We start from the raw sequence: 25,804 nt of genomic DNA on the forward strand, positions 1-25,804 counted from the left end.
ATGCTTTCTCTTGCGTGAGCTCTCTACTTATATATATATATACTATCCACAAAACCACACGATGCGTGGGTATATATAAATTAATATATTATGTAATTAGGTGTAATATATAAAAAGTAATAATTACTTAAAGTATTCTTTTTATAAAATAAAAAAGATTTTTGCAAGTTTTTTTTTATCTCTTTATCTCTACAAATATATTGTGGGGGCCGATCAATCACTAAAGCTATTAAAGTCAATGTAATTGGGCCTGTGGCCCATCCGAGGAGGCAAACCTGCCCGAGGAGGCCCATATCAGATTAAAAGGGTAACCAAACGAAGGGAAGAGGGAATATCATGAAAGGGGAGTTCAGTATTCGTCCGAGGACAAAACCCTTCTCAGCAATACGAGTCCGAGGACGATCAGGACGCCATCTGGTTACAAACATACCACGGAGCTACGTCACCACTCAAGGTGGGATAAGGGGCCAAAGGTGGGATAGAGAGAAGGTAAACAAATATCTACGATAACAGCTGCCTCTGCATTAATTGCCTCTCAACCAACTCTCTGGCCGCATTAATGTGGAAGTGATGCCTGAACAGTGATGAAGCAGCCTTACAACTACTAGAAAGAGGTTCCAGAAGGTGTTAGATGGGACAGAAAGAGATCCCCTGAACCCAACCTAAACGTGTGTGGTGAAGATGGAATAAAGAGAGCGGTATATAACAGGAAAGGAGGTCATGCAGAAGGGGGATCGGAACAGAGAGAAAAACAAAGAGAAGACTCAGAAAGAAACTTGGAAAGAAAAGAACTGTATTTGTTTCAAAGAAAAACCGATTGTTGTATCAGCTCTGATCCATCAATAAACGTGAGGTTGAATCTTTTTATTCTACGGAGGTTAATCTAGTTCTTGAACACCCACGCTCTACAAATTGTATTGTTTGAGCCTTTTAATGTACGAACCCAAGATTGGTTTTGGGATCGTTACAAATTGAGTCCTTACATATATCATTCTATTATTTTTTTGTGTTCGATTAATATTTTTTTCAAAGTGAGCCATATTCTTCTAACTTTTGTTGTAGTGCGATACATTTTCCTAATATACAACTAAACTTTATAAATTTCAAATTTATTATTCAAAATTTTCATCTCTTTAGTCTTAAGGAATTGGGAGATTATCATGATAATAAAAACTCATCATAAAATTACAATGTTATCTTAATCAAAATTAAAATGAAACCAAAGAAATAAAAGATAGACTTTATTATAATTTATTACTTAAACAATTGGTAGGCATATTTAAATTTATATCCACGTAGATTGTGTTTTGATATAAACTCAAATTCCTATTTCTAGGAAAAAAAAACTAAATATTAACATAAACCAAAATTCAACCAAAACTATAAAAGGGAAAGAGGAGACTTTGTGATGGGAAATTTAAAAAACACATACAAAAGCACATATTAAAAAAAAAACCATCAACCTTAATTAGAGTTATAAGAAAGAACAAAAAATCCACCAAACGAAAGTAATGAGAGAGAGAGAGAGAGTAGTCATAGTTTTTGTGTGGGAAAAATATGGATTGAATGGAAAAAATGATATTAAATTTATACAAAATAAAATGAGAAGAAAAAGTGTCTAAATATAAGAAAGAGAATGGTGAAAGAAGTGTATCAGTAAAGTAGAGAGTAGTAGAGGAAATAAAGAGGCAAAGAGGGAGGAGAAATGCTATAAGAGGTGTAATAGTAGATGTGGACTAATAGGGAGGAAAAAAAGTATTTTTTTTTTAAATTTTTTTTTATAGAATAAAGAGAAGAAAAGTTTTTTTTTTTTGGATAAGAAAGAAGAAAAGTTTGAAGTCGAAAAGAAAATGTAGAAAATAAGTGGATGATTTGGCTTAATGATTGAGTAGCAAAATTTATAGCATACATTAATATATATATATATATATATATATATATATATATATATATATATATATATATTAAATGATGAAAAGAAAATAATGACACGGTCACTGGTCTAGCTCAACAGAAAAGTAGCAACAATAAATGCTATGCTATGCTTAGCTCTTAGAATGTAGAGCCCAGAAGTTATACAGTTTGTATATGATTACGATGTAGATTCCAAATTATATACTAACTAGCGCTTTTCAGCTAGCTATTATGTTAGTTGTAGTGCACCTTCCCTCCTTCTCTCACTTCAGAATGATTTCGTAGTATTTTCTTATGATGACCTAGTCAAGAGAGTATGATACATCGGTGTAAAAGATTGAGTGAAATCTGTGACTAATAGCTTCTTCACAGCCTAAGATCTGTGTTTAGGGTGGGTTTGTAGCCATGGGGTCTGTATTTAGGTTTACCATGGGAGAGAGAAAAACTCAACACAAAGAGAGAGACAGCTGTGCCTCACTGAGATCTGTGTTTGGGTATGGGTTTGTAGCCATGAGGTCTGTATTTGGGTTTGCCATGGGAGAGAGAAAAACTCAACACAAATAGAGAGACAGTTGTGCGTGAAGGAGAGAGAGGTTGGAGATGAAGACTATGATATTAGAGAACTATCAAGTTCTAAAGGCTGATAGTACAAAACTGGATTGATTTTTAGAGTTGGGTATTAAGGGAAGGAGAAGGGCAGAGAAGATTTTCAAGGTTGCAACTTGGGAGGTTATCGGGTTTGTTTTTCAGAATTGTGGAAAAAATTTCAGTTTTAGCTTCTTCTTTTTTTTTTAGATGAAATTTTTGGGTTAAAAATACCTTTGAATATTATTTGACTTTTTTTAGAGTTCCTACATTTTTACACATCAGCACTATTAAAAAAAAAAAAAATATATATATATATATATATATATATTTTTTAATAATGCTGATATATAAAAATGTAGGAACTCTAAAAAAAGTCAAATAATATTCAAAGGTTTCAGTTTATAGTATATATAGATGAGACCTAGCAAGGTATTTACATGAATTTATTCACCAAGATTGTGGCCGATAAATCAAAGTTCAAGAATTGAAGCCCAAAAGAAGACCTTCAAAGAGGGGTAGCCTTTTGGGGCCTTCCGCTATACAATTGCACTTGAATATGATTTGAATCACTTGTGGCTCTACATTCAATTCAAGGTGGTCACAAGACCACCCTAACCTGAAATTTTTTATATTATATATAAATTTTAAAAATTTATGATTTTTTAATCCTTAAAAAATATTTGTGACCACCCTAAAGTTTTTTAGGCTCAAACATAATTAAGTTTTGGACAAAATTTGGTAACATACTTGATTGTAAACTAAGACTATAACTTTATTCAATATTTTTTTTTATTGTAAGTGATTTTTGACAAATCCACAAATAGATACGTTTTCTTTTTATATCCTCCATATTTACAAAATTTCAAGAAAATCAAAGATTAATAGCTATGTCATCAATCAAATCTTTAAATTTCAAGTTTTTGTAGCCTAAAATTATACATAAAAAAATAAATTTATGGATCAAAAGTAAATAACATACGATTGACATGAAATTTGACATGCGCTTTAAGAACATAAAGAATAGACATGGAAAACGGGCGGGTCGGGTCAGGTCAATCGGGTTGCGGGTTAGGTTGACCTATATTTTTCATATGATTTTTTTTTTAAATTTTTATAATAAAGAAAACAACATGTATTTGCCATTTGGAAAGTCATGCAACAAATTACTTGATGTGAAATGCATTACTTTGAATTCACCACTTATATTCAGGATGAACTCAGTTAAACTTATTAATACTTATTCAATAATTTTAAAATTATACAAATCCCAACATTGCTAACTGAAACAAAATAACACAAAGATAAGTAAAACAAGTACACAAGTTTTATTTCTACACAATATCAACATCCCAAAATATAAAACAAAATTACAAATGACTTATTGGATAACTTATTTGACAAAAAATAAAAACATATAAGAAATTTACAATCTTGAAAATTAATTTTATAATCTATTATGAATTGTAGTTGGCACTCTATTTCAATTTAAGAATATACATTAAAGTTTGATAGTTTACTTATTTATACATGGTCTCTTTTATGAATATCATATCATTGTTAAGCAACACACACTCTAGAAAATATCATAATTTATTTTGAAAAACCATTTATTTTGGACATAAATTGTTAAAAAATAGGTCTAAACATTCATAATTTATGCCTGTAAGGACTCAATTCGTAATAACCCCAAACTGATGTTGGGTTCGTACGTTAAGGGTCCAAACAATATAATTTGTAAAGTGTGGGTTTGAAAGGTTAGGCCTTAGTCACCGGACGGTAGTTAAGCAGGGTTTCCATAGCGATTTGCACAAGGATGAACCTGACGTGTTTAATAATAACCTATTCTGGTACGTCATGAGTGGCTCCGGTCCTTAGACCTTGTTCAAGGAACTTCATGTCCTTATTCTTCTCCTTTTTTAGGACTCCCCCGTCCGGAAGTCCTTTTTTGGCGCATAAGCCCTCACATTATATAGCCCTTCTCGGTTGATCCTGACCCTCCACCTATTGATCAGGCAGGTACCTATTTAAATACCTGTCCCATCAGTCGCCTCCCTTTACTTTTTGTTAGTTGCAATAACCGAAACCACACTATTCAGGAGTCTTTTCCTATTAATACGGCCAGGACGTTTGTGGGTGCATTCAGTGCGAAGGTGACGTATTTACCTTGAACCACCCCTACTCTGTACCCCCATGTGGGTCCCATTCTACTCGCCTCTTCTTCTAGGGGCATTTTGGAGGCAACCTTCGATGAGATGTCGCTCTTCCCTTTGAAGTCCTGGGATGCCGAGGACAGGATCATCCTCGGCTGCGTCTTTAGGCTATTTGGTCTTTCACCACTTGTCCTCGGTAACTACTCTCCTTGGCACGGGCCTGAGGCCCTAGTGGAAAGTGGGCTGGGTCATAAGTTCTCTGGCCCCACAATAGCCCCTCAAAATCCTGTTGTTCGGATCCTCGGCCGGATAGGAGGGTTTTGATGACATCAGGCCTTTGTCAAAGCTTGTCAATCCTTATCACTCATCGGTTCCCGAGACTCTTCGTTTGCCCGAGACACGTTCCTGGAACCTTTGGAAGGCGAAATGTGGCCTTATTAAATGCGGGCGGCTCTGTGCTTCCCACGTTCAACGGCGTGATGGTGATTTAACGGTGGAGATCTCCTTACCTTTATGGGCGGGAAAATTCATGCAGTTACTTTCGATGGGAGGTATAAATGATATTTGGAACTGATTTGTCTCTCCACTTTTGCACTTAAGAGTTCTAGCACATATACCCTAGGTTCCTCCAAAATTTCATCCAAATTCAAGTTTATCTCCAGCACAAAAAGCTTGTCCGAGACACCTTTCCTCTCTTCTGTAAGTTTTCTGCCTTCACTAACTCCTGCTTTTTCTTTTCCGGGTTTATTTTTCTCTTGTTCCCTTCCTTCTCCCGTCATTGGTTGAGTTTGTTTAGTAACTCTTAGAGATGGCTAAAATGAGACTGAGGAAATTGGTTGATACTGAAAAGGCGATGGAAAAGTTCATCGTCGATTATAGGATTCCCCCCAACGTGAGTTTGAGGCACTGTAAGATGGGGGAGTGGCACCTTCTGAGAAAGACGGGCGAGGTGGTAATTCCTATTCTCGCCTTCGTAGAGGGGGGCATGAGAATCCCCATGGGGCCGGTAATGAAGGGTTACCTTAGGTATTTTTGATTAGCCCCCACCCAGTGCACCGCTAACATGTTTAGGATTTTAGGTTGTGTGGACGCCTTAAATGAAAAGATGGGGCTAAGATTAACCCACCACGACGTGAATTGGTGCCATAATCTCTAAAATTTGAAGGGAAAATCCTATTACATGAAGACGAGAGACGAGAGGGTTCGACTAATCCAATGCCTCCCCGATTCCAACAAGGGGTTAAACAAGGACTTCCTTATCGTATCCGGTGAATGGCATGATGGCGTTCCATGCCCCATGGTGGAGGGAGAACCAAGTGGGGTATAGAGAATGGAAGGGTGCCGATCCTTTGCGCCATTTTAATTTGATGTGGTTCGGCTACTAACCATGGGCATGTCTTTTTCTTACAGATCCAAATGTCTTTCACCGACACTTTCACCTAGTTAATCGGGTGGACTTGGAGACTGTTCTTCAAGTGGCAGTTTTTGTAAATGACAAGGATGGTCAAGTCAAAGCCGCTCACAAAATCTTAGGGTACGCTCCCCTTCATAAGTCATTTGCCAACCCAAGGCACGTGATCAATGCGAACCGTCCTCGGATTCCAAAAATTACCGTAGTCGAATCAGGATTTTTAATATCCGAAGGATCTTCTGTCCCAGAGGGCATCCTATTGGTGGACTCCTCCCCATCTCATCAAGCAGCGGAGGACAAAGGCGAGTTGGGTCAGTCCGAGGAGGAATTTGGGGCATTTGACCAAACCGACCCATCCGAGGACCCTTCTGGTGATCTAGGTGACCCAGACATGTCTGAAGCGGAACTGTTGTCAATGGGAACATCCTCCCGAGCCGAGATGGGTCTGAAGAGAAAGCCCCCGAATAGCTTACTCAACCTCATCGAGGGTCAACCGGGGAAAGGGTGCACAAGGAAAACCACAATCCAATGTTCCAACTCCCCCGCCTCAGCCTCAGCCCATCCAGACTAGGTCCTCGTCTACTAAGTCACAACCTCAGTCTCCTCGTCCCCAACTTCCTGCTCCTCCTCAATCAGCTCTGCCTCCTCGGTTGGAGCCCACCGACTCAAAGAGAAAGAGGAGTCCCAAAGGGAAGGAACCCATGGACGGGGGGAAAATCCCAATCCTCTCAGGAGAGGGATGAGACCTCGCGAGCCCAAAAACAGCTAAAGATTGGGTAGCAAAGTAAGGGGAAAGGGACCGAGACCCAATCTGCCCAAGGCAAAGGGAAAGGGATCGAAGCCCAATCCGCGCCGAGTGCTTGGCTTCCCGCCCCCATGCTCCATGGGGAGCCATTGCTGGAAACCGTGTCCATGAGGGACCTTGGAGATGGCGAGGGCGGTTATGTGGCCGACGCATTAGGGAGAATCATGCTGCTTCCCACCGATATGGAAGAGTTGAAGAACATGAGGATGCAGGAGGTTTTCCTCAGCGCGAAAAGGTACCTAGGTATGGTAAGACTCTTGAAACCTAAAACTCTATTATCTCTTGCTCCCGGACTTTCACTCACAATGTATTTATCTCACTTGACAGGCTCTCCAGGCCACCTATAGGATGGAGGAAGAAGTTAACAAGCAGAGTAAGGCCGCCGAGGGCGAACGTACCAAACGCATAGAGGCTGCATGGACCCTCAAAATTTTCGAGACTGACCTCGCGAAGGCTAGGGAGGACTTGAAGAATGCTACCCGAGACAGGGATAGTGCTCAAGCGGGTCTAAAGGGCGCCAAAATGCAAGCCGAGGAACAGATAAAGCACCTACTCATTGCCGAGGAGCAGCTGCAGATAGCTAAGGAGCAGATCAGTGACTTGAAGAAGAAACTGATCATGGCAGACAACGCTAAGGGCGTGGTGGAGTATGCCTGGGACGAAGCCGTGAGGGCCAAGCAGGAGGCTGAATTTGCCAGAAACGAGGTCGAAACTGCTAGGGACAAGGCTGAGGAGGAGGGTTACGAGACGGGGGTGGCTGACACCCAGGCCTCCCTTAAAGCACAAATTCCTACAGTATGCAGACTATACTGATTCCAGGTTTGGAAAGAGGCCTTAAAACGAGCCAGGGTGGATGCTTTGTTTGACTTGTGGAAGGCGGAGAGCATATTTTACCCTCCAGCTCCAAGGCTATGCGCGATCCACAGGAGGCCAGTGCTGTTCAGTTAGAAGCTGCTCAGATTATTGTCCCCTCCGGCGAGTCGACCGATGGAGGAAAGCCTCATGATGTGATAGAAGCACCTGGAGGTATGAATCCCAAGATGCCCAAGGAGGTTGCCGAGCCTACAGTCGAAGCTCAAATTCCTATTGCCAAGGAGCCAGCCATCCTTGTTCAGCCCCTACAAACAATTCCCCTTACTGAGGTCCCCAAGAGCATCGAAACTGACCCCGCTCAACCTTCCCAAGAAGGGGATGTCTCCCAGAGCCCCGAGGCTAGTCCTGCTCTGCCTTCCAAGGACGTGGACAAGACGATATTGAAGAAGTAGCGACCCTGGCCGACCTTCATATTTGTTTCCAGTTTAATTACTTAACTCATTTCCCTTTTGTTTTGAAAACTTTATGGTTTGATTGTAGTTGAACTTATTAACCATATATATGAAATTCTTTTCTTTCTTTAAATCACATGTTAGTTGCCCTTGCTGATGCTTAGTATTGTTGCGGATCTCCTGATTTTTGAACTAGTTATCTTAACATGTATGAATGGTCGTGCATATGATATATTTGGGATCATATCCCGGAATTCTAATTTACCCGCACCCATAAGACGTCAAATTTGTGTCTGAACACACCTCTAGGAAGGTACAGGCATCACCCGAGATGTCATGCATATTGTGAGGCCGAGCCTGGTATCTCGGTTTCCTTTAGGTAGTTGGTTTCCCCATAGGTTTGAGTCCAAGGACCATGCAATACCTTGGTTCTGTCCAAAACTTAGCTTTTTAAGTAGTTGGTTTCCCCATAGGTTTGAGTCTGAGGACCATGCAATACCTTGGTTCTGTCCAAAACTTAGATATTTCTTTAAGTAGTTGGTTTCCCTATAGGTTTGAGTTCGAGGACCATGCAATACCTTAGTTCTGTCCAAAACTTAGATATTTAAGTAGTTGGTTTCCCCATAGGTTTGAGTCCGAGGACCACGCAATACCTTGGTTCTGTCCAAAACTTAGCTTTTTAAGTAGTTGGTTTCCCCATAGGTTTGAGTCCGAGGACCATGCAATACCTTGGTTCTGTCCAAAACTTAGATATTTCTTTAAGTAGTTGGTTTCCCCATAGGTTTGAGTCCGAGGACCATGCAATACCTTGGTTCTGTCCAAAACTTAGATATTTCTTTAAGTAGTTGGTTTCCCCATAGGTTTGAGTCCGAGGACCATGCAATACCTTGGTTCTATTCAAAACTTAGCTATTTTCTTTCAGTAAGGGGGGATTAGCCCCTCGGCCAAGCCGTGGGACATTGGTTTGGGGGGATTAGCCCCTCGGCCAAGCCCTTAGAACCATCCGGCTACTAACGTTTCGAAGCGTAGCCCCTAATGGAACTTTATTTTAGAGCACTATAACGGGCTGTTGGGAGTGATGGGGGGACTTTCTCGACCCACCGCCTGTGCCAACACGCAAGCCTCCTCACAGACGGCGCCAATTGTATTGTAAGGACTCAATTCGTAATGACCCCAAACTGATGTTGGGTTCGTACGTTAAGGGCTCAAACAATATAATTTGTAGAGCGTGAGTTTAAAAGGCTAGGCCTTGGTCATCGGACGGTAGTTAATCAGGGTTTCCATAGCGATTTGCACAAGGATGAACCTGACGTGTTTAATAATAACCTATTCCGGTATGTCATGAGTGGCTCCGGTCCTTAGACCTTGTTCAAGGAACTTCATGTCCTTATTCTTCTCCTTTTTTAGGACTCCCCCGTCCGGAAGTCCTTTTTTGGCGCATAGACCCTCACATTATATAGCCCTTCTCGATTGATCCTGACCCTCCACCTGTTGATCAGGCAGGTTCCTATTCAAATACCTATCCCATCAGCCGCTTCCCCTTACTTTTTGTTAGTTGCAATAACCGAAACCACACTATTCAGGAGTCTTTTCCCATTAATACGGCCAGGACGTTTGTGGGCGCATTCAGTGCGGAGGTGACGTATTTATCTTGAACCACCCCCACTCCGTACCCCCATGTGGGTCCCATTCTACTCGCCTCTTCTTCTAGGGGCATTTTGGAGGCAACCTTTGACGAGATGTCGCTTTTCCCTTTGAAGTCTTGGGATGCCGAGGACAGGATCATCCTCGGCTGCGTCTCTAGGCTATTTGGTCTTTCACCACTTGTCCTCGGCAACTACTCTCCTCGGCACGGGCCCGAGGCCCTAGTGGAAAATGGGCCGGGTCATAAGTTCTCTGGCCCCACAATGCTAATTTGATACTTTGGCTTAACAATTTTCACACTTATAAATGTTTCTCACACGTGTCTAAAATTTTAAATCTATATTTTTAACTTTATTGTAACCTAATTATCTTGACATGCACTTTACTATTTGACATCTAAAAATTTTTACTATTACATAATGCTCAACCATTCATCTTTCAATTCATTTGCATGCAGTTATGTAAATGTCTCAATTGTTTCCTTAAAACTCACAACAAACAATTAAACCAATATTGTCTTAATTTTATTATTTTTTTACCCAAAAAAAAAGTTTTAAAAAATGGTTCGGGTCACGGGTCGGGTTACAGGTCAACCCGTTTTTGCTTCGGGTAAAAAAAATGGGGTTTGGGTCAAGTATTTTCTAGGTCAGGTCAGAAAATTCTGATTCGTTTTGCCATGTCTAATAAAGAACATGCAATTCAACAATTAGATTTTCAAAATTGACCATGTTAATTGATTTAATGAGAGTTGTAACCTTAGGTTATAATTAAGTTTGTAGCCAAACTTTGCCCTTAAACTTTAGTCCCCTTAACAATATATTAGGTCCTTACAAACAAAAAGAAAAATTCCAAGAAAATTTTTATCTAACTAAAATTTTGATAGAAATGTAACTTGCAACATTGGTAATGAGACTATCATGCAAAAATTTTAAAATAAAAAAATTTGTAGAAAAAAATTGTAAGACTTTATGTATTTGTGTAAATGAGTGTTTTTTTTTTTTTTTTTGGGGTCAATATATGAAGTTCCCTTCTAATTAAATTTTGTGTAATTTAAGTTTCATAATGACCACCCTAACAAATATTCCTAAAGCCGCCACTAATTTGGATTCCAAACAAATCATGCCACATAAAACAAAAATAATATCTACCGAAATTTAACAACGAGCCATGAAGATAAGGAAATCCAGAGTATATTTAATGTATAGAATCAAGTACAGTGCGCAATGAAGCACCACAAACACCTTATAGAAACAAAAGGGAAAACATTCACTAGTCCCCAGGTCACAAAACTAATAGAAAACACTATCAGATCTCCCTTTGAACACAAACATAATAACTCGTACGCATTCCCAATTTTAGGAGCTTAATCCACTTCCTCCATCTTGCTCTCCTCAGCACCATCCTCCTCCAAAGCAGGCATATCAGCATCTTCACCACAGGTCTCTTCCTCATCAATGCTAAGACCAAGCTTCAACATCATGTGAATTCTAGCTGCAAAAGTGTTGGGTTCTTCGAGGCTGAAACCAGAAGTCAAGAGGGCAGTCTCAAAGAGCAGCAACACTAGATCCATGACAGACTTGTCATTCTTATCAGCCTCAGCTCTCTTTCTCAGCTCCTCCATTACGCCATTGTCAGGGTTAATCTCCATTGTCTTTTTGCTTGACATGTAACCACCCATGCTGTTATCCCTCAGTGCCTGAGCCTTCATGATCCTCTCCATGTTTGCGGTCCATCCATACTCCCCAGTCACCAAACAGCAAGGAGAGTCTACAATTCTGTCAGAGACAACCACCTTCTCAACCTTGTCTCCCAAGATGTCCTTGATGATCTTGCACAAGTTCTCAAAGGACTTCTTCTTCTCCTCCTTTTTCTGCTTCTCTTCCTCACTATCATCATCGAGCTTCAAACCCTCCTTTGTAGCAGAAACCAGCTTCTTACCATCGTACTCCTTTAATTGTCCAATGGCGTACTCATCAATTGCATCAACCATATAGAGCACCTCATAACCCTTCTGCTTGAGCCTCTCCAAGAATGGTGAGTTCTTCACGGCTTTCTTGCTCTCACCGGTGATATAATAAATGTCTTTCTGACCCTCCTTCATTCTGGTCACATAGTCCTTCAAACTAGTCAATTCGTCACCACTCTTGGTTGAGTGGTATCGGAGCAAATCAGCCAATTTGGCCCTGTTCTGGCTATCCTCATTGATACTTAATTTCAAGTTCTTTGAGAAGGCCTCATAGAACTTGTTATAGTCCTCTTTGTTCTCAGCAATCTCATTGAACATCTCAATGCACTTCTTCGCCAGGATCTTCCTAATCACCTTCAAAATCTTGTTCTGTTGCAGCATCTCACGAGAGATATTGAGTGGCAAGTCATCAGAATCCACCACACCCTTCACAAATCCAAGATAATCCGGAATGAGCTCCTCACAATTGTCCATAATGAACACCCTCCTGACATAGAGCTTGATGTTATTCATCTTTTTTCGGGTGTCAAAAAGATCAAACGGAGCCCTTTTTGGAACAAAAAGAATGGCCTTGAATTCAAGCTGGCCTTCCACTGAGAAGTGCTTCACAGCAAGGTGTTCTTCCCAGTCATTCGTCAAGCTCATGTAGAAAGCAGCATATTCCTCTTTGGTTATCTCCTCTGGCTTGCGAAGCCAGATGGGTTTCTGCTTGTTGATGAGTTCCCACTCGTGATAGACCTCCTTGATCTTCTTCTTCTTCGACTTGGTCTCCTTCCATTCATCGATTTCCTCAATAGCTCCTTCCTCTTCCTTCTTTGGTTCATCATCTTCATCGTCACTGATCTCTTTCTCAGTTGTTTTCTCAGTCCAAAGATAGATGGGGTAGCTGATGAACTCAGAGTGTTTCTTCACAAGGTCCTTAATCTTCCTCTCCTCCAAGTATTCCAACTGCTCAAACCAATAACGGTACACAAAATTAATACAACAATAACGAATAACACTACATAGATCAATTAAAAGTTAAATTACAGATTAATTAAAAAGTATATACATCTATCTAATATATAATTTGAAATCATTGACAATATTCTTTATAGAAAAGTCTAACAATTTCTTAATTTCTTCTAAAATCACAAAGAAAGTTTAAGAAAACCCATATTTTTCCAAATTATCATTCTAATTTATATTTTTAAATTTAATTTTTAGTTACAGATAGTGCTACATTAGATTAGTTTAACTAATTAAAACTCATGAGAGTCTATGCAATCATCAGTCAAAATAAATATTAAATTAACAATTTACATAATAAAAACATTATGTCTAACGCATTGATATATCAAAAGCGATGTAATTTAAAACTAAAATTTATTTTTACCTGGTCCTCCTTGAGGAAGAGTGTGATCTTGGTACCCCTACCAAGTTGCTCTCCATCAACATCCCGTGTCACTGTGAAGAAACCACCAGCTTGTGATTCCCAGATGTACTGTTCATCGTCATTGTGCTTTGTAGTCACAATAACCCTCTCAGCAACAAGGTAAGCCGAGTAAAACCCAACACCAAATTGACCGATCATGCTCACATCCGCTCCGGCCTGCAATGCCTCCATAAATTCCTTTGTCCCAGACCTCGCAATTGTACCCAAATTGTTCACCAAATCTATAACCCAATAAAAAAAAACGTTAGCAATCTAAAATCACATTCAATATTATTATTTGCTTAATAAGAAAACAGAGAAGCATAATATAAGTACCTGCTTTGGTCATGCCGATACCGCTGTCGATGATAGAGAGAGTCTTGTTGACTTTGTCAGGGACGATCATAATGAAGAGCTCTGGCTGAGCATCGAGTTTGCTCTTGTCTGTGAGGCTCTCAAAGCGAATCTTATCCAATGCCTATACACATAAATTCAAAACCAATCAGTCTTAATTCTCATCTAAAAGAAAAAGAAACAGAGAGAGGGACATACATCAGAGGAATTGCTGATGAGTTCACGAAGGAAGATCTCTTTGTTGCTGTAGAAGGTGTTGATGATCAAGCTGAGAAGCTGGTTGATGTCAGCCTGGAATGTAAAAGTCTCAGCATCAGCCATCTGCACGTCCGCCATTACTGCACCAAAAGAAAGCGCTAGAGAAAACGAAGGAAAGCGAGAGAGTGAGAGAGAATATTAGAAAGCAAACTGTTTGTTGATGAGTGAGTGTGAGAGATTGGTGAGGAGGAGAGTGTGTATTATATAGTAGAGAGAAGACAGAGGGTTTCCGATTCCAAGACAAAAATGGAGGGAGAGATAACTTGGGGTGTGGGTCGTTTTTCGAATCTTTCTACGGCTCTCTGGGGTTACTTGATTTTGGGTTTTTGTATTTTTTTTGGATAAAATATTATTTTTGTTCTAATTTTTTCGGAAAATTTTGTTTTTTGTTTCTAAATTAAAATTTTTATTTCTCTCAAAAAAAAAAAATTTTTTTTTTTTATCCTTAAACTATTGAAAATTTTATTTTTTTTGCCTTTAAACTATTGAAAATATTTTACTTTTTATCCTTGACCTTAAACTTTACCAAAAGTTTATTTTTCGTCATTAAATTATGGAAAATTTTTTTTTCATACCTATTTTTATTTCAAAACTATTAAAAAAAATCTTTACAAAATTTAAGAATGAAAAAAGAAATTTTCAAATTTTAGACACGAAAAACAAATTTTTAGTAAATGTTAAGGATCAAAATAGTACTTTACCTTTTTTTTTTTTTTTTTTTTCCCTAATGGGATTGTCTAGCTTTTCTGAATACTTGATTCTCATGGATGGAACTAGGATTGGTCAGTTCTTAAAAAAAAAATTATTCAAAAAATAAATTACCATTTATTCAATATTAGTAAAATATATAAAATAATTTTTCTTACCACATATCTACCCAATCATTTATTATCTATAAAAATGTAACTTGACAGCTTATTAAGTTGCAAAAATCACTTATAATTGGTTCTATATTAAATGTCGCAACAATTTTTTTCTTTTAATATACAAAATCAAAGAATCCATTAGAATTTTTTTTTTCCTTAAAATTATTCATGATTGAAAATGCTTGTTTTATAATTGCAATAAAAACTAAAAAGGTAAATAAAAATTAATAGTACAATCATTCTACCACCACACACTTTTAGCGTGATGATCACTCCACAAATATAAGTGCTTGTGAGGAGTGAAAAGTAAGGGCAAGGTCGGAGTTCAAGTCTTCAAAAAGGAGTTTCACATACATATACTTAGATTATTTTAAAATAATTTTATATTTCAAATAAAGAAACAATACAATCATTCTATAAAGAAAAATGTTCCAAACATGAAAGTGTATTGAAAATCATTGTACAATATTATTCTTACAAAAAAATAACTTTTTTTTTTTTAGAAATAGAAGACACTTCAACAATTGTTTGGGTGGAATTACAAACTAAAAAAAATAAAAAAATAAAAAAATTTATTTGTTTAAAAATAGAAAACATTTTAACAATTGTTTAGGTCGAATCAAGTAGCATGACATCACTAAAAACGAAAAGTCTCAAACTTTTAACTTTTGGTTCTCAAACATCAATTAAGCTAACTTTAATACCAAACATATATAAGTCAATTGATTTAAAATTTTTGAGTTGGCTTTCAATTTGGAAGTTCCAAACTTTAATACAAAACACGTATAAGTTAATTAACCATTTTATATTTTATATTCTTTGGGTAAACTTTAAACTTAACATGACTAATTTTCAATTTGGGGAGCAAAATATCATATATATATATATATATATTTGTATTTACTTTCATATGTATATACACACTCCCATTCTTCTATTAATAGCTCCATCTTAACTATTCTCTTGCTTGTGGAAAGTGAACTCATCCCACACACACAAAGTAACTTTAAAAAAAAAAAAAAAAAACTCTTTGAGGTGGCCCTGGAGCTAGGGTTTGATTTGTGGGGGGAGGGGGGTATATATTTATAATTGACTCACCCATACATACACCTGTGTGCGAGTCCTTAAAACCAATCCAAATAATAAAAAACCATTCAAGTGAATTCTAATATGTATTTTAAATTAATATAAGAAAATCTACACAAAAAATTAATATCTTTTGATATTTTGCTTCTTTGTCAGAGGTTTGTTTACATAGGAATAAATTATATTGTGATTTTTTTTCTGAAGTCAAAGTTTCACTATGGATTACATAAAAATATTTGTAGTAGCTACACAAATTGTGATATTTATAAAACTGTGTTATGAGCATATATGCACTTTAACTTTCAATTTTCAACTTGAAAACAACATTAATCTCTCTCTCTCTCTCTCTCTCTAAGTTTTGTGCCTTTGAAAGGCATTGATAAAAATTAAATATTTTCTATTTCATTTTTAGATGAAGTTTGACATGTAAAAGAAATAATGATTTTATAAAAGAAAAAAGGAAATTAGAAAAAAAAATGAAAGAAAGGAAATAACCAAATTATTAAATGGAACTCTCATGGAAGGAGAGCAAATTAATTTACACATTAACTTTCTAAACTTTGGCGTGGTTGGGGCAATTCCCCCTCCTCCCCTTCTCTCGACCCCTAATTTTGTCATTGGTGGCTCCATGATTTTATCTACAAGTTTTGAACCTAATACTTCATAAATCTCATAATATCTTAGGAACCATTTAGTACTTGAATTAGCCAAGCTATATTTTATGTTTAATACTCTGCAGTTTAGTAGGAGTACTCTGCATTTTTTTTCTTGCTTTAACACTCTTGCACTATCTTCATTGGTATATGTATATATTTTGAATAGCTCAACTACAATTTGAAATAGTTTCAAATTAATCCTTAACCATTAAAAACCTTTAATAAATTCGTGAACTTTTCAAATTGTTTCAATTCACACTCTTTATGAGTCACTATTAGTTTATTACCAAAACTAATATAAATGGGGTCATGTTAACTAGTGTTAGGATTTTTATTAATGAATTACTTTATAAAAATTTCAATACTATTTTTATAGAAAATATAAAAAGTTAAAAAATAATTTCTTTTTTCTTTTTCCATAAAACAATTTCTAAACAAAATTCTTAAACTAATGCATTAAGAGTATCCGTTAATTTTTTTCAATATAAATTCACCAAAGTTGAAACCAAATCCTATTGTAAAGTATAAACTATATATATATATATATATGGGTCTGTTTAGATACAGCTAAAAATACTGTAGTAAAATAATTTTTAAATATGTAAATAGTACCGTATAACCTATTTTTAATGAAAAAATTATTGAAAAATGACAGTGCATGGTATACTATTCACACAAAAAGTCAACATTCATGACTAAAAATTAAATAAAAAAAATATTAAAAAAAAAAAAAAAAAGCTAAAATCGCAAACACAAAATGTAAATCATCCAGATCCAACCGCCACAATAGAGGCTGTGTTTATTGAACATGCAGTGCCGCTGTGGCAAACACACGGTATGATTTCAAACATGAAAACGTGACCGTTATGATTTCAAACTTGAAAACCTGACTTTGGAACTTTGGTTTGCACAGTGCACACTGTGTAACAAGTTTTTCAATATAAATACTGCTGAAATTTGTTGAGAGGAAAAACCCCGAAAGTGAACTCAGCTCAACTCCTACTCCTTTTAACTTGAAAGTTGAAACAACTCAGATGCTGCAAAGCGCGGTAGCTTTGTAGACTACTAATAAGGCCAAAATCAATACAAATTGCATTTTAGGCCTAACGCTAAAAAATTGAACTTAAATACATTCTGAATTCCAAACTTATCATAACATAGAAAACTTGAAACAAAATTTCTACCGTAATTTATCTACCAACGAGCCTTTAAGGAAATCCAGAGTATATTAAAATTTATAGGAAAGTACAAAATGCACAGTTAAGCACCATAAACCTTCATAGACCCAAAAGGAAAAGGGTCATTCACAAACCCCAGGTAGCAAAACTAACAGAAAACACTATCCCTTTGAACACAAACATAATACTGTAATTCACACACACCTCTACCAACATACTAAAAACAAAAGCCTATAACAAAGACTGAAGACTAGGGACTCCCAATTTGAGGAGCTTAATCCACTTCTTCCATCTTGCTCTCCTCTGTAGCATCCTCCTCCAAAGCAGGCATATCAGCATCATCACCACCGGTCTCTTCCTCATCAATGCTAAGACCAAGCTTCAACATCCTGTGAATTCTAGCTGCAAAAGTGTTGGGTTCTTCAAGGCTGAAACCAGAAGTCAAGAGGGCAGTCTCAAAGAGCAGCAACACAAGATCCTTGACAGACTTGTCATTCTTATCAGCCTCAGCTCTCTTTCTCAGCTCCTCCATTATGCCATTGTCAGGGTTAATCTCCATTGTCTTTTTGCTCGACATGTAGGAGCCCATGCTGCTATCCCTCAGTGCCTGAGCCTTCATGATCCTCTCCATGTTTGCTGTCCATCCATATTCCCCAGTCACCAAACAGCAAGGAGAGTCAACAATTCTATCGGAGACAACCACCTTCTCAACCTTGTCTCCCAAGATGTCCTTAATGATCTTGCATAGGTTCTCAAAAGACTTCTTTTTCTCCTCCTTTTTCTTCTTCTCTTCCTCACTCTCATCATCGAGCTTCAAACCCTCCTTGGTAGCAGACACCAATTTCTTACCATCATACTCCTTTAACTGCCCAACAGCGTACTCATCAATGGCGTCAACCATATAGAGCACCTCATAACCCTTCTTCTTTAGCCTCTCCAAGAATGGTGAATTCTCCACAGCCTTCTTGCTCTCACCAGTAATATAGTAAATGTCCTTCTGACCCTCCTTCATTCTTGTCACGTAATCCTTCAAACTAGTCAATTCATCACCACTCTTTGTTGAGTGGTAACGGAGCAAATCAGCCAATTTGGCCCTGTTCTGGCTGTCCTCATGGATACCCAACTTCAAGTTCTTCGAGAAGGCCTCATAGAACTTGTTGTAATCCTCTTTGTTCTCAGCGATCTCATTGAACATCTCAATGCACTTCTTAACAAGGTTCTTCCTAATCACCTTCAAAATCTTGTTCTGCTGCAACGTCTCACGAGAGATATTGAGTGGCAAGTCATCAGAATCCACCACACCCTTAACAAATCCAAGATACTCCGGAATGAGCTCCTCACAGTTGTCCATAATGAAAACCCTCCTGACATAGAGCTTGATGTTGTTCATCTTCTTTCGGGTGTCGAAGAGATCAAATGGAGCCCTCTTTGGGACAAAAAGAATGGCCTTGAATTCAAGCTGGCCCTCAACAGAGAAGTGCTTCACAGCAAGGTGTTCTTCCCAGTCATTGGTCAAGCTCTTGTAGAATGCAGCATATTCCTCTTTTGTTATCTCTTCTGGCTTGCGAAGCCAGATGGGTTTCTGCTTGTTGATGAGTTCCCACTCGTGAGAGACCTCCTTGATCTTCTTCTTCTTCGATTTGGTCTCCTTCTCTTCATCAACTTCCTCAATAGCACCTTCCTCTTCCTTCTTTGGTTCGTCATCTTCATCGTCACTAATCTCTTTCTCAGTTGTTTTCTCAGTCCAAAGATAAATGGGGTAGCTGATGAATTCAGAGTGTTTCTTCACAAGGTCCTTAATCCTCCTCTCTTCTAAGTATTCCAACTGCCCAAGCGAATAACGGTACTCAAAATTAATACAACACTAACTATGCATAGATCAATCTAATAAAAAAAAAAGTACATGTAAATTAAAGAAAACATCAATATGGATTTTTTAACCTTTTGTTGACTACCACTAAAAATTTCACATAAATTGGCGAGAACACACATTCTAAATTTCTAATATGGACTTTTTTTTTAATGTATTTTATTATTATAATAGAGTCCAACAAACTAAACGAATTTTAATTAAATTATGCTTGACTATCTCTACACAAATTCTAAAAATGTCACCAAACAAATTGCAATTTAATTATGTATGTCCTTTCTACAATTTCTCTAATTGACTCTTTATATAATACAACATAATATATAAATAATTGTGCATACTTGAAATTTAAAAAAAAAATTTATAAATTGTCAAAATAATTAAAAAGTACTAAAATTTATTTTAAATTTCTGGAATTTTTTGGTAAAATTCTAATTGATTTAACATTATAAATTTCTTGAAATTTAATCATCTAGAATAATCTAATCCTAACAATTTAACACATCTAGGACCTGAAAAACAATGTAGTACATACAATTTATGAAAAATAGTGTAATTTAACTTTGCAACAAAGTAATTGAATTATTGAATTGAGGAATTGAGGAATTTACCTGGTCCTCCTTGAGGAAGAGTGTGATCTTGGTACCCCTACCAAGTTGCTCTCCATTAACATCCCTTGTCACAGTGAAGGAACCACCAGCTTGTGATTCCCAAATGTACTGTTCATCGTCATTGTGCTTTGTGGTCACAATAACCCTCTCGGCGACAAGGTAAGCAGAGTAAAACCCAACACCAAATTGACCAATCATGCTCACATCCGCTCCGGCCTGCAATGCCTCCATAAATTCCTTGGTCCCAGACCTCGCAATTGTACCTAAATTGTTCACCAAATCTATAACCCAAAAATAGAAAAAGTGTTAGCAATCTAAAATCACAGTAAATATTATTATGTGCTTAATACGAAAACAGAGAGGCATAATATATAAGTACCTGCTTTGGTCATGCCGATACCACTGTCGATGATAGAGAGAGTCTTGTTGACTTTGTCAGGGACGATCCTAATGAAGAGCTCTGGTTGAGCATCGAGTTTGCTCTTGTCTGTGAGGCCCTCAAATCGAATCTTATCCAAAGCCTACGCAAATAAATTCAAAACCAATCAGTCTTAATTCTCATCTAAGAGAAAGAACATTCTCATCTAAGAGAAAAAACACACACACAGAGAGAGAGAGAGAGAGAGAGAGAGAGAGACATACATCAGAGGAATTGCTGATGAGTTCACGAAGGAAGATCTCTTTGTTGCTGTAGAAGGTGTTGATGATCAAGCTGAGAAGCTGGTTGATCTCAGCCTGGAATGCGAAGGTCTCTGCATCAGCCATCTGCACGTCCGCCATTACTGTACCAAAAGAAAGCACTAGAGAAAACGAAAGAAAGCGCAAGAGAGAGAAACACAGAGAGTTTTGTAGAGAGTCTGATTAGAAAGCAATTGAATTGTGATAAGCGTGAGATTGGTGTAGAGGTGTGTGGGTTTATATAATGGAAGAGAGACACAGGGTTCGTGATTTCGAGACAAAAAAGGAGTGAGAGATTACTTGGAGAGTTGGGGCGGTTTTCGAATCTTCTACGGCTCTCTGGACTTATTTAATTTTTGGCTTTTCTTTTTTTGTGGTGTAACGATGTCGTTTCTTTACTAATCCAGAAAATTCTGTCCTCTCGTGGGGTCTGGAATGTTCTGCGGTTGAGTTCCTACTCGCCCGTGTTAAGAATCTGGTTATTCACTTCAATAAATTAGGATTGGTTTCTTACCAAAGCATGAAAAAAAAAATTTTTAATTAATTACTATTGTGGGGCCCGGCCCAAAAATGATGGGCTATTCCAAGCTCAGGCCCGTTCGAGGAGCGTCCTGTCCAAAGAAAAGCCTCATATGAAGCACTATTCAACCCCAATAGCGCCAAGGAAACCTGTCCGAGGAGTAACTCTTCCTCGGACATCACGAAGCTCAGACGAGAAACTTGCCCCAGCCATTTCAGCTCGTCTTCCCAACATATAAAACGAATTAAATTCAAAATATCTCACGGAAGGCTACCACCACATTAATTGCGCCACAACCACCCTCTTGGCCGCATTAATGAGGAAAAGACTCCTGAACAGTACCGCCTTGGCCTCTGCAACTCACAAAGGGTCTGATGAGGGTGTCTGATGGGACAGGTGCTCAAGTGGATGCTTGGATGATTAACAGGTGTAAGGCTAAGATGAAAAGAAGAAGAATATATAATGTAGTGAAGTCCCTCAAAGAAGGGGACGGCAGAACTGTATCAGGAACAAAAAAAAAGAAATAAAATCAGACTTGAGAAAGATCCATTCTGGTGTTTTCTATTTTCTTTTTGCAAACCATACTGTCCATGCATTAGACCGAACAAGTTCACTGAGGACAAGTTCACTGAGGCCAAGTTCTTTGACCCATCCTCTACAAATAATTATTGTGGGTTGCGCTTTGGGTCAGGGCCTAATCAACACAAGTTGGGCCAGGAAAATCGTGCAACTACAATTGGCGCCGTCTGTGGGAAGAGCTAGGGCATCAGCTAGTGCAACAGTCGAGCATGGAAGAACTAGATCCACACCAGGAGGACCCTCACCAAGCTAACTCCCAACGAACACGACCTGCCGAGTCCCAGAGGCAAAATAACCCAACCAACCCAGGCGGCAGGGGGGATCGTGAGGGGAGTGTGCATACCACCCGGACGAGCCAGAGTCACACTCAGATAGGAAGTCACGTGTCTCAGAGGCGAAATAGTCACCAGGTCATGCAGCGAGAGATAGATGACCTAAAAAGGAAGTTACGACGTGCGCAACGAAGACGATCTCCCTCTGACTCAGGCGAGTCTTCTAGTCCGGATGACGTGAGTTACAGACAAAGGTCAAGGACCCCCCCAAGCGAAACCTTTTCTTACGAAAAGGAACCACGCCTTGTACGGAAGTATGAGCGCCCGTCCAGCAAAGGTTCGGGGAGCGACGCCATGAAGAAGGCGTTGGATCAGGTCTCAAGATCACCCTTCACGAATAGAATCGAAGGGGCTAAGATGCCAAGACGCTTCAACCAACCGGCGTTCGCCATTTATCACGGCAAAGCAGACCCGGTGGAGCACGTGAGTCAGTTTAATCAAAAAATGGCAATTTACTCGCAAGACGAGGCCCTGATGTGCAAAATCTTCCCCTCTAGCTTGGGATCGATGGCAATGAGATGGTTCAACAGCCTGAAGACAAACTCCGTAGGCTCCTACAAGCAGCTCACTCGAGCTTTTTGCTCCCGTTTCATTACAAACACCAGAGTCCCTCGACCTCTCAGTTCGCTACTGTCCTTATCCATGCACGAAGGAGAAACCCTGAAAGCGTACTCGGATAGGTATTGGGAGGTGTACAACGATTTAGATGACAACCATGATAACGTTGCTATCAGCACGTTCACAAGCGGCCTCCCCACTGGGCATGGCTTAAGGAAATCCCTCACCGGGAAACCGGTTACTGACGTCCAACAGCTGATGGATAGGATCGACAAGTACAAAAGAGTGGAGGAGGATCAGCTGCAAGGGAAGGGAAAGGAGAAGGTCATCCCCTTTAAAGCAAATGATTTCAGAATGGAACGTCACAATCCTGGTCAGCCGAGGAGAGATTTTCCGCGACAGGCTGGGCAGAGCAACCCGCAAACAGTGAATGCCGTATTCAGAGAGCCGGTACAACAAGTACTGGAGAAAGTAAGGGATGAACCCTATTTCAGATGGCCGGGAAAGATGACTGGAAACCCTGCCAATCGTAATCAGAACTTGTATTGCCAATATCATCAGGACCACGGGCATACTACTGAGGACTGCAGGAATTTGTGGAATCACCTGGATCAATTGGTCCGAGAATGAAAGCTACGTCACCTGCTGCACCCATCGAGCGGCCATCCCGGCCAAGCGACACAAGAACCTCGAAGGGACGTGTCTTTAAGACCCCCACCGGAACGATACATGTCATCCTCGCTGCACCAGGAAGAACTGGGCCACCCATCCCCAGGGTATTAGCCGTGGACCGCCTTCCCTCCGAGGGCAGACAAAGGGAGCCCAAAAGGATAAAAAAGGGAAGCTCTTTGATACTGGGATTCTCGGATGAGGATAAGAGAGGAACAATTCAACCTCACGATGACGCCTTGGTGGTCACCTTGCGGATTGGGGGTTTCGATGTGAAAAGGGTATTAGTAGACTCTGGGAGCGCGGTGGAGATAATGTACCCCGACCTATACAAGGGGCTGAATTTGAAGTCGGAAGACTTGACAGCTTATGACTCCCCCCTCCTCAGCTTCGAGGGGAAGCTTGTAACGCCAAAGGGGCAAATCCGACTGCCCGTACAAACTGGGGCGGAAGTGGTGGAGGTGAATTTCATCGTGGTCGACGCTTATTCACCCTACACCGCGATAGTTGCAAGGCCATGGATCCACAGCCTAGAGGCCGTGACCTCCACACTTCACCAGAAAGTGAAATACCCATCCAGAGGACGAGTGGAAGAGATCCGAGGAGATCAGGCCGTGGCCAGGAAGTGTGTGGTGGCCGCCATTTTACATCGACCCTTGCTCGAGACCTCGGCTCCAAAGAGCTTATAGCAACCAGCCTCCTCGGCAAAGCAAGACGAGGAGCTGGCCGAGGAGATAAGCTGTGAAGGTTTAGATAGGGTTGCTGTCAGCAATGACCCGGAGAAGTTCTTTCAGGTCGGCTCTGAATTGCCCTCTCAGGAAAAGGAGGAACTGGTCAGATTTCTCAGAGAAAATGTCGACGTATTCGCTTGGGACGCCTACGATGCCCCTGGAGTTGATCCCAGCCTCATCTGCCACCACCTGAATGTCAACCCCTCTTTCACTCCGAGGAAGCAACCACCCCGACGCCCTTCAAAGGAACACGCTAGTGCCGTAAGAGACGAGGTGGCCAAGTTGAAAAGAGCAGGGGCTATCAAAGAGGTCTTTTATCCTGAGTGGTTGGCGAACACAGTGGTGGTAAGGAAGAAGACGGGGAAGTGGAGGGTCTGCGTGGACTTCACGGACCTGAACAAGGCGTGCCCCAAGGACCCGTTCCCTCTACCCAAAATCGATCGATTGGTGGATGCAACCGTGGGACACCCTCGAATGAGCTTCCTGGACGCCTTCCAGGGCTATCATCAGATACCCCTTGCGCTAGAGGACCAAGAGAAAACGGCTTTCATGACGCCCATCGGAAATTATCATTATAAGGTGATGCCATTCGGGCTAAAGAACGCGGGCTCAACCTACCAAAGGATGATGACTCGGATGTTCGAGCCACAACTGGGCAAGATCATTGAGGTGTATATAGACGATATGGTTGTGAAGAGTAAAAGGGTGTCCGAGCACGTGCAAGACCTTGGAACAGTCTTCGCTATCTTAAGGGAGCACCGGTTGCGGCTGAATGCCTCCAAATGTTCATTCGGGGTCGGGTCTGGGAAATTCCTAGGGTACATGGTCACCCATAGAGGAATAGAAGTAAGTCCTGACCAAATCAAAGCCATTAACAGTCTACAGACTCCTCGGAACCCGAAGGAGGTGCAGAAGCTCACTGGCATGATTGCGGCATTAAGCCGGTTCATATCACGATCGGCGGATCGATGTCGGCCTTTTTACCTCCTGATAAACAAGTGGAAAGAGTTTAAATGGTCGGAGGATTGCGTTCAGGCTTTCCAGCAGCTTAAGGACTACCTGTCCCGACCACCCATCATGTCCAGTCCGGAGGCAGACGAGGTGCTGTTTGCCTACATCGCCGTAGCTCCCCACGCCGTAAGCCTGGTATTAATACGGGATGATAATGGGGTGCAGCGACCGGTGTACTATGTGAGCAAATCACTACAATTCGAGAATCCGAGTCTTAATGATTTTTCAATGACGGCGCCGTCCGGCGATATTAAAACTATCCCAACTCCTGATCCTCTCTGGTTGGCCGCGCCATCCACGTAGACCTTCCAATGCATAATCTCCCCGGCCGAAACTACGCCAACCAGTTTTCCACCCCGGTCTTTCTTCTCGGTCATCGTTTCTATAGAGGGCTCAGCAAACTCCGCTACCAAGTCTGCGAGGACCTGTCCTTTGACGGAGGGTCGGGGCATATATTTAATATCAAAAGCCCCCAAAAGAGCACTCCACATGGCGATCCTTCCTGTGTAGTCAGCGCTTCGAAGCACGGCTCGAAGGGGTAGCTGAGTCAGAACGATGACCGTATGCGCCTGGAAGTAATGAGGAAGCTTCCGGGTTGCATGCACTATCGCCAGAATTGCCTTTTCCAAAGGTAGGTATCGCACCTCGGCCTCATGTAGTGATTTGCTCACATAGTACACCGGTCGTTGC

General features: G+C 39.9%; 2 protein-coding genes across 2 annotated transcripts; both read right to left on the reverse strand.

The window, feature by feature from the left end:
* Nucleotides 1–10,951: 10,951 nt before the first annotated feature.
* Nucleotides 10,952–13,948, reverse strand: LOC126699395 (heat shock protein 83-like). Its single transcript, XM_050397168.1, has 4 exons — nt 13,710–13,948; nt 13,494–13,635; nt 13,119–13,399; nt 10,952–12,691 (listed from the first exon to the last, which is right to left on the reverse strand). Exons 1-4 carry the CDS (start codon nt 13,845–13,847, stop codon nt 11,141–11,143), a joined length of 2,112 nt encoding a protein of 703 aa, XP_050253125.1. The 5' UTR covers nt 13,848–13,948; the 3' UTR covers nt 10,952–11,140.
* Nucleotides 13,949–17,584: 3,636 nt separating this feature from the next.
* Nucleotides 17,585–21,019, reverse strand: LOC126699394 (heat shock protein 83). The gene is made up of 4 exons (XM_050397167.1): nt 20,679–21,019; nt 20,416–20,557; nt 20,037–20,317; nt 17,585–19,380 (listed from the first exon to the last, which is right to left on the reverse strand). The coding sequence occupies exons 1-4, from the start codon at nt 20,814–20,816 to the stop codon at nt 17,830–17,832; spliced, it is 2,112 nt and encodes a 703-aa protein (XP_050253124.1). The 5' UTR covers nt 20,817–21,019; the 3' UTR covers nt 17,585–17,829.
* Nucleotides 21,020–25,804: the final 4,785 nt, after the last annotated feature.

The sequence above is a fragment of the Quercus robur genome, chromosome 9, assembly GCF_932294415.1.
Source record: "Quercus robur chromosome 9, dhQueRobu3.1, whole genome shotgun sequence".
Taxonomy (NCBI): Eukaryota; Viridiplantae; Streptophyta; class Magnoliopsida; order Fagales; family Fagaceae; genus Quercus; species Quercus robur.